Source organism: Babylonia areolata, chromosome 7 (assembly GCF_041734735.1).
Source record: "Babylonia areolata isolate BAREFJ2019XMU chromosome 7, ASM4173473v1, whole genome shotgun sequence".
NCBI lineage: Eukaryota > Metazoa > Mollusca > Gastropoda > Neogastropoda > Buccinidae > Babylonia > Babylonia areolata.
In genome coordinates, this window is record NC_134882.1 from 17958915 (window position 1) to 17968914 (window position 10000).

At 44.5% G+C, this 10000-nt stretch overlaps 1 protein-coding gene across 1 annotated transcript in view; it reads right to left on the reverse strand.

Moving 5' to 3' along the window:
- LOC143284175 (uncharacterized) overlaps nucleotides 1-9048 on the reverse strand; it is a 113075-nt gene extending 104027 nt beyond the window's left edge. Inside the window, exon 1 of the mRNA XM_076590837.1 lies at nucleotides 8751-9048. Coding sequence (XP_076446952.1) covers nucleotides 8751-8825 — 75 coding nt within the window. The 5' untranslated portion in view covers nucleotides 8826-9048. The remainder of the gene's footprint in view (nucleotides 1-8750) is intronic.
- Nucleotides 9049-10000: the final 952 nt, after the last annotated feature.

The following is a 10000-nucleotide window of genomic DNA, read 5'->3' on the forward strand; positions in this document are numbered from 1 at the left end:
GAGAGAGAGAGAGAGAGAGAGAGAGAGAGAGAGAGAGAGAGATTGACAGATGGATAGAGATACAGAGAGTACTGATCACATAAACCCAAGAGCCAAAAGATGAGAAGTGACGGAAGAAGATGGCAACAGAAGGACGGACAGACAGACAGACAGACAGACGGACACAGACAGCATGACAGAAAAACACAGACGCACAGACAGACAAAGACAGACAGACGGACACACACACACACACATATATATATATATATATATATGTATATATAGAGGGAGAGAGAGAGAGAGAGAGAGAGAGAGAGAGAGAGATGACGAACGCAAACGGACGGATAAACAGACAGGCATACAGACAGACAGATGGACAAACAGAAAGACAAAAAACGCACAAAGATATATATAGATAGACAGACAGACAGACACAGACGGACAAGAGAGAGAGAGAGAGAGAGAGAGAGAGAGAGAGAGAGAGAGAGAGAGAGACAGACAGACAGACAGACAGACAGACACAAACGGACAAAGAGACAGACAGCTATACAGGCAGACACAGATGGACAGACAAACGCATATACAGGAAGACAGACAGACAGACAGACAGACAGACAGACAGACAGACAGAGACAGACACATACGGACACAGACAGACAGGAAGACAGACAGACAGACAGACAGACAGACACAGTACGTTCCCTTCACCACACAGCAACACGTGCAAACGAGTGTCCACTCACCTGCCACTGTTGTGAGGCACCTGTGTGTATGGTGCAAACATCATATCATGTGTGACTTTATTTTCCCCCAGTACAGGACACCTGTCCATTATTACGATACCTATGCTGAACTAAACAAGGGGGAGGGGGGGGTAGGGGGGGATATCATGCTGAAAGTGGCGATGTGTAGATCTGATAATTATTGGATACCTGGGGGCTAGGTTGATTGCATGGGGGGGTCTCTCAACACCGCTATGTATGCTTAGTGTTGAGAAGTTTCCAAAGTCTTACCTACGCTAATTCCTTTCAGAGGCTTAGGACAATTTCTCAAAACGCTAACCAGCCTTTGCACTGGTAAGATCGTTCATGCAAACCCTCCCTTGGACCGGGTTGCCTGAGCGATGACCTTAGCAGCGCTATTTTTGTTTAGCGTTGAGGGTTTTATTCGCTAATTCCATAGAAAATTCTGAACGCCAAGCAAACTTGGCGCTGTTCAGATCGTTAACTGCAAGGTAGCCATGCGGAAAAAGCAGAGATCGCACGCATGCTGTCCAATTTCAGGGCGGGGTCTGGATGAAAAAAAAAAAAGCACACCAGTGCTAATCTTTTATCATCGGAAATAAATAATTTTTTGTCTTGTTTTGTTTTGTCTGGTCTTGTCTTCTCTCTCTCTCTCCAAGTGCAGTTATCAATGCATGTGTTATCTGTGCAATGTATTGTGTATTACGTAGTTGAGTGCATACCATTTGAGAAAATGTGTTTTCTATAATGAAATGTTAGTTGTTGGTTTGTGTGTGTGTGTGTGTGTGTGAGGGGGGGGGGAGGGGGGGGGTTCCCTCGAACGTTTATTTTCTGACACGATTCCATGAGCGACAGCGGCCTATAAATGAATGAACACATCCATGCATTCATCTCCCAGGCTGTGGCCATCACGTCTCCCAGTAACCGGACATTGCTCCCCATATCCTAGGCACGAACATCCTGCCATGCCCCAACATGGGCAGTGGCTTGCTCCATCACGAAATGGAGACGAAGACAGGACAGGGGTGACTGGATTTCGAAGAATGCAGTTAATGCCGATAGACGCGTCGGAAATCGATAGTCCAGGTCCCCACAGCAAATCCTGGTCCTCCGGCAACTCTTAGTGGAAGAGGAGTAGGGGGGGGGGGGGGGGGGGTGGAAGAGGATAGGGATAGATTGGGACGAGGATTGGGGGGGTTCGGGGTGGTACAAAGAGGGGAATGGGGAGAGGGGGGGGGGGGGGGCAGGAGCAAATGCCTTTCTTTAGTTCTCTTAGGAACCGGCCTTGGAAACGTTCTTTCGTGCTTGGGTGAGGTACTTTAGATTTGATTGTAGCGAAGTGGGATGGGTCCGTTCTTCTGCATTCGTGGACAGCAACTCACACATTTATTGGTGTCTATGAGTGTGCTCTTACCTGAATAATTATCGTTTTAATTTTTGAACACAAGAGATTCTTCTTTCGGAGATGATTTTTTTCTATTTCTTCTTCATTTTGTTCTTTTTTTTTTTACTATCTGCTTTCTTCTCTCTCACCCCCCACCCCCCTCCTTCCCCGCTTCCTCCACAACAACGGCCACACCTTCTCCTGTGCCTGCAGCTTTTGCTGTTTTTTTTTGCATTTACATCTTCTACGTCTTCTTTTCTTTTCCCTTCTTCTGCTCCTTCTCCTTCATCATCTCCTCCTCCTCCTCCTCCTCCCCCCCCCCTTCCGTCCTCTACCTTCCGCACCCCTTATCTCTGTCTCCCTCCGTATCCTTCTTCCTTTGTGTCTTCTTTAAGAAACTTTCATTTACTGAGGTTCCGGAACACACACGTAAGCCGAAAAGAAACATGAAGGCAGAGACAGCACATCCTCCACTGTAAACAGAGAATGGAGTCACTCCTACACTCCATCTTTCGTTTTTGTTTTTTGTCTGTATCCCTGCTGGGTACGATAAATGATGTTGTATCGTATCAAGACAGCGGGAAAAATTACCTAAGATAATGCGAATACGTATCCGTCGCCTCCTCCCTCCCCCCTTACTCCTCACCCCCTCCACCCCGACCCCCACCCCACCCCCAAAGTAATTTGAAGCTTTGTCTGGTTTTAACCAAGGTATTTAGCAGGAGCGTTGACGTCGAGTACTAGCAGGAAACACTTTCCTGTTACGTCGAGTCATAGCAGAAAACGTTTTACGTTTACGTCAAGTAAATAACAGGAAACACTTTCCTGTTACGTCAAATAATGGCGGCGGGAAAGTCTTTCCGGTTACGTCAAGTAACAACAGGAATCTCTTCATAATTATTATGTCAAACGGTTGCAGGAAACTCCCTTGTTATGTCAAATAATAGCGGTAAACACTTTCTCCGTCATGTCAGGTGATAAGCAAACAGGAACGCGTTTTTTGTTGTTGTTACATCACTTAATAACACGAAGCACTCGTCTGTTGCGTCATTACTGTAGGAGCAAACACTTTCCTGTTACAATGTTTTGCTATGTGAATGTTGAATCACACTGATGTCGTGAAATGTCAAATATAATCTTGTGTACAAGGGGGGGAAAAAGACACACACACACACAAAAACCTAAAAAAAAAACCCTTTCCTGTTACGCCAATCGATAGAAGAAAACGCTTTCCTGTTACATCAAGTAACAGAAGGAAACAAAAGGAAGCTGTTTTCTGCAATGTCAAGTGATACCAGGAAACCCTTTCATGTCAGTCATGTAACAGCAGGAAAAAAATCTTTACAGTTACGTCAAGTAACACCAGGAAACTCTTTACAGCCTCGTCAAAATAGTATAGCGAGAAACGTTTTCCTGTTACGTCATGTAACAGCATGAAACGCTTTCCAGTTACGTCAGTTGACAACAGGAAACGCTTTCCTGTTCTGTTACATAAAAGCAGGACCCGCTTTCCTGTACATCAATTGATAGCAGGTAACGCTTTCCTGATACCTTAGTTAATAGCAGGAAACGCTTTTCTGTTACGTCAATCAATAACAGGAAATGCTTTCCTGTTACCTTAGTTAATAGCAAGAAACACTTTCCTGTTTCGCCATTTAACAGCAGGAAATACTTTCCCGTCATGGAACAGCATGAAACGCCTTCAAGTAACGTCAGGTCACAGCAGGAAACACTTTCCTGTTACGTCAAGTTGTAGGAAACGTATGCACTCTGGGGCATACTTGTCGTTCGGTTTTTCTTTTAGCTTTCATTCCTCCATTTGTGTGTGTGTGTGTGTGTGTGTGTGTGTGTGTGTGTGTGTGTGTGTGTGTGTGTGTGTGAGAGAGAGAGAGAGAGAGAGAGAGAGATTCTGTTGGCATAGATTTCAGGAGGGTTTTTTTCAGGTTTTTTTCACAGTATATGAGTCCTGTCAGTATAAGTTACTTTTGACTGTGATTGTAATAAGTGGAAAGCATCAATTTCTTTTGTATCTTGTGTATCCACACACACACACACACACACACACACACACACTGTGCGTGTCTTCGCTCTGGGTGAAACGTTTGTTTATCGGCGCTACCTTTGCCCTTGGTGCGCTGGGTGTGCACGTTATAATCGTCATCATCAGTCAGCTGAGATGTGCCATGTTTTTTTTCACTTCAAATTTTGTCGGTGGAGGGGCAGGGGAGGCCGGGGGGGGGGGGGGGGGGGGGGTGGTGGGGGGGGAGGATATAGGCGTGGCTTTTTTTAAATGAGCGTAATTCAATCGGAAAACCGTTCACCATAATCAGTTAATCAGTGACTTGAAATCATGTCTCTCGAATCATTTGTTTCACGCGATTCATGTCTGGCCTGTCATCGTCATGTGGTTATCGAATCCGCCTTTTTAATTCCTTTTTTTTTTTTTTTTTTTTTTCGGAATCCGAAATTCTCGAAGTAAGAAAAGTTTTTTTTATTTGACTCCATATATTTGTAAACTGTTTAACACACACACACACACACACACAGAGCCTTTCTCTGGTTGATCTGAATCCACCACCTGTTCTAAAAAGGAGACGGGGTGTCATGGGGGGAAAAATGCACTCAAAACTTTTACGCCATAGAGAGCTTTTTAAAAATTTTTTTTATCAACGCCGTTCATGAACTGCTAGTATACAAAGTTATGAAATCACAACAACCTTCCCCTAAGATAGTTTCAAAACACGTGCAGGAAGAACTGGCTGGAGTATCTTGTTACATGAAAAGCGTGAAGATTATTGGGAAGTATGACAGAAACACGAAAAGTGTTACAAAATCGTCGAGAGAGAGAGAGAGAGAGAGAGAGGAGCCAAGTGACGAAATCAAGTTGCGAGTCGATTTTATGACGTCAAAAGCAGAACTCCTCGACGACTGATAAAGAGTGACTGGGAAAAAGAGAGAGAGAGAGAGAGAGAGAGAGAGAGAGAGAGAGAGGAGCCAAGTGACGAAATCAAGTTGCGAGTCGATTTTATGACGTCAAAAGCAGAACTCCTCGACGACTGATAAAGAGTGACTGGGAAAAAGAGAGAGAGAGAGAGAGAGAGAAAACTTGGGCAAAATTGCGCCTGATAAGATGATTTTGCTCCTGGCGTTTCACAATTAAAATAGTTTTAAAAGTTATACAGACACATACAGACGCACGCACGCACACCCCCCCCACGCCCCCCCCCACACACACACACATTGCATCAATAGTACATTGAACTCTATGTACATGGTATGAACACCCCCAAAACGAATTCGAACATCGAAAACCAGTCGCATACATCACAACGCCCAAACAATGCAGAACCCAACTACAACATTAAAAATCAGCCCAACCCTCTCTCCCGGCCTTGACACTGTTAACACCCCCTCAAAAAACACACTGAAAACAGAAACAAACACACACGCACACTGTCAAAGACAACAGGAGATCAATTAAAAGCAGTTTTCAACAGGCGAGTGTTGTTGAGGTTGGTTTTTGAAGTTGGAAATGGACTGGGAGTGGTGTGTTAATCCAAACGGCAAAGAGTTCCATTGAACGGGGGGCGGTGAATGTCGATATGACTGGGAATTAAAAAGTTTTTAGATCAACGGTGCGTGAAAATAACGTCCTTTAGAAAAATGCCCCGCGACTTTTGAAAAGAATGCTCTTTAAATCAATTTTTTAAGCATTTTTTTTTTTGCATGATGCATTCATATATTATTATTACTATTATTATTATTATTTTAATACGTTGTATGATCTGCTGCTTTTATGCTCCTTTACCGACTTTGCAATACCCAGTGCAGAAATTAGGCTATATGCGACAGAGATACCGGATGTCAATAAATAAACTTAGCACACACATACGCACGTACGTACACACAGACATACGCACACACACGCACGGACGCACGCACGCACACACACAGGCACACACACACACACACACACACACACACGCACACACACACACACATTCCTGCTGTCCCCTATCCCCAACATGGTCTACTCGCACGCACGCACGTTGGGTCGTTCAAGGTTTCTACAGGCCATGAAATAGAGATTAGGTCAGCGATTGTGGCACGCTATGAATGACACGTGTTGGCGCGATCTGCTGCCAGTCCATGTGGCAAGGTTGGTTGGGTTGGTCATCATTTCAAGTCGCTACTGAATTGCATTTGTCACAAAAAAGACCTTGATGTAGTTAATCTCGAACGGTCAGACGCACTAGTTCGAGTGTCACGTTCGGGCACGCAAGCACACATGCACACGTACACGCGCACGCCGCACATATACACACACAGAGGTAGCCTGCGCTCGCGCGCAAGCACACACAGAAATGAAGAAGCAACAAGCTGAGTTTGCACTGCGAGCAAACAAAACGCTTTTTTTTTTCATGTTGAGCAGTCTGAAGCAATTATCTATCGTGAAAACCTTTGAGGCTTTCATAGTTTGTTATTTAATGTGATACAGCTAATTGACTCTCTCCCTCTCCCCCTCTCTCTATGTCTGAACAGGTTTGTGGGTGCGCGCTTGACGCGATTTTGTATGAGTTATATTCATTTTTTAAACGATAATTCGTATAAAAAAGAAAAGCAATGCAATCAAAAGATATCTGGAAATACGATGGTGTACGCCAGTAATTCCATAAACAATGGTTTTTTTTGTTTGTTTGTCTGTTGTTGTTGTTGCTGTTTTTGTTGTTTTTTGTTTCGTTTAAACATACGCACCAAGAGAAATGACGATTTCGCTAATACAAACTCTTTTGAAAACCTGAGCGTCACTATACGAGCAGTGCAAGAGATTTTGGTACCAACATCAACGCACATATTGTGTTCACGACACTTTCCCCACACTCGTTGCAGGGAATTCTCTCATCAGACTTCACAATACAAGCCAGGACTTCAATTCTAATCAGACAGCCAGGTCTCCCCCCACCCCGCCCCCCAGAACACCAGAAGAACAGCGGCCAAGAATCCACCCCCTTTCCCATTTTCACCCTCCTTGAAACACTACACGCATTTCCCACCTGGACAGACATCCGGGTCTCACCCCCTCGAACACAGCAACACCACAACAATATTCAAGCCACGAACAACTTGACAACAGAGGCTTTTTACCAACATGTCGTTAAACGGGTGAGATTTGATAGTTTCAGGGTTTGTTGGTGGTATTTTTGATTGTGTACTGTTTACGATTGTGTGCTATGACTTGTGTGTGTTTGTTCGCGTGTGCTTGTGTGTATTGTGTGGGGAGTAGGGGGGGGGGGGGGGTGGATGAATAGTTTTCAGTGATGTTTAGTATCTTGTGTTCAATTTTTCCTTTTTGATATTTACATATGTGTTCTGTTTGTAAACGCCTATGGTTTATTTTCAAGATTAGGTGTAAATGCTCATAATAATAATGATAATGATGATAATAATAAACGGATCTCTACAGTGTCACAAATGGGACCTGTTGTCGGTGTCAGTGTCTTTGTATCACCCAGACTTGCTTCCAACGCGACAGGGAATAGTGAAACGAAGCAAGGGATGGGTGGTGAGAGTGAGAGGTTGGGGAGGGAAAAGACTTTCTCTCTCTGTGCCACACACACACACACACACACACACACACACACACACACACAACACACACACACACACGACACACACACACACACACACACACACACTGATAAATATAAATCGCAGTACAGGACTGAGGATCGAACACGGATCTTTCACTTCCAATACTGAGCGGATGTTTGACTCCGCAGAGCCAGATATCTCCCTTTGTCTGTCTGTTTCTGACATTCCCATATCTTACATGTTGTTTTCTGACTAATAATGTCTTCGATAGGTTGCTCGTTTATTGTCATTCAGAACATGATTTGATCCACATTACCTTTCTTACTGTCATTACCATAATTCCTATTCCTCTTCTTCTTCTTTTCAGTGACCCAAACCTAATTATTTCTGCAGCATGAGCAGTGAATTCTGACACACTGGAGAAAGAGTCAAAATACAAATTAATACCAAAAAAGGAAAAAAAGAAGAAGAAAAAAAAAAGAAACCTACAAACAACAAAATAATCATCAACTGTCGCTGTGGACTGAAAACCACCTCGCAGATATAATTATGCGATGACTGGATTGGTTATGAAAATGATCAGGAGAAAAACACTGCACAACTAGAAGGGAGACATCTCGGGGGAAGAAATATCTTTCACCCAGTCCCTCCATCATCAGGCAAACGATCTATATAGATCGTTATCAATTTCATTCCCTGACATTTCTCTAATCGAATTTTGGTTTATATTATCCTCTTTATTTTTGTATATTTTTGGGTCAAACGTGTGTGCTTTTCTGCATGATAATAACCAATAACCATTGATTTATCATTTTTCTAATTTTCTATAAAAATAAAAAAAAGTTTGATACGACAACGAACGATTTACACTGGTTTTACCTATATATGTACGCAGCCTGTTGTGCAAATGACTTAGTGTTCGTGAGGCGCTTAGAGCTTGTGCCCGGAGAGAGGATAGGCGCTATACAGGTATCCACATCCGTCCATCCATCCGTCCATCCATCCATCCGTCCATCCATCAATCGGTCAATCCGTCATGCAGGCCTTACCGGAGGCAGAAGCACCGTCACCATCACGACGCAGACCGCCCCACACCAAACCGCCGCTGATGATATTCCAGACATCTGGCACTGCAATTACACCACACACACACACACACACACACACGCACGGACACACGAATACACAGCACAAGCACTGAAGCACCACCACCACAGTCGGTGAATGAACGAACTTTTTTTTTTTTTTTTTTTTTTTTAACTCTCTCTCTCTCTCTCTCACAGCACTTTTTCCCTCTCCCGCATCGGAGAGTGTGTCAGGTTGTCTGCCTGGCAACCATAGCCATGCCGCCACCGCCACCACCACCACGGCACGCGCATCTTCGTCCGTGGGTTTTTCACAAAGTGAAGATGGGCGTGTGTTGTCTGCGATTGGTCGTCTCGCCGTCCACTCTAATGCGCCAGCAGCCAATGGTTTGGGCGGTCTCACGTCACGTGGGTATGAAGTCCAGCTCTGTTGAGGGGAAGGGAGGGTGGATGGGGGAGGGGTGGGGGTGGGGGGGATTGGGGGGTGGGGGGAGTAGGGATTGGAAGGGGGTGTGAAAGAGAGGGCTGGGGAGGAGGTGGTGGTGGTTGAGGGAAATGGTGGGGGGAATGGGTGTGAGAGTATTAATCATCCGTAAGCGTGGAAAACTGAACTGTTCGCGTGCGCTTAGTAAGCAAAAAACGCACGTATGCAATGAGTGCACGCACGCGTGTGCGTACAGACATACATACAGACAGACAGACACACACACACACACACATGCGCGCGCGCGCGTACATACTCAAACACGCACGCACTCAAGCATGCGCGCGCGCGCGCACACACACACACACACACATAGGAGAAATTGGGACAAGTAATACACAAATGCATGTGGAAAGACCACTCTAACTGTCTGTGTGTACAATATGAAATGTTACATGTTTCGTATTAGTTACATGAAATACGTTACGTTTTCCTGTAACAGCGCAGGGATTCCTGAAATAAAACCATGTCTTGTCTTGTATAACTGTTATAAAACCGAATTCCGTAAGGACTCAGAAAGGAATACTTCTTACAAGCTTATTCGTGAGCTGTCTGTAGGAGTATGTGGTACTGTATTGTAGTGTATTGTATTGCAGTGTAGTGTAGTGTAGTGCAGCCGCGGTGTGCTGTATTGAACTGTATTACACTTTGTCGCGATAGATTTCACTGTATGAACTTCGGGATGCTTACTCTGCAGCCGGAGCCAGTTGCATTGCTCGGACGGAAGAGC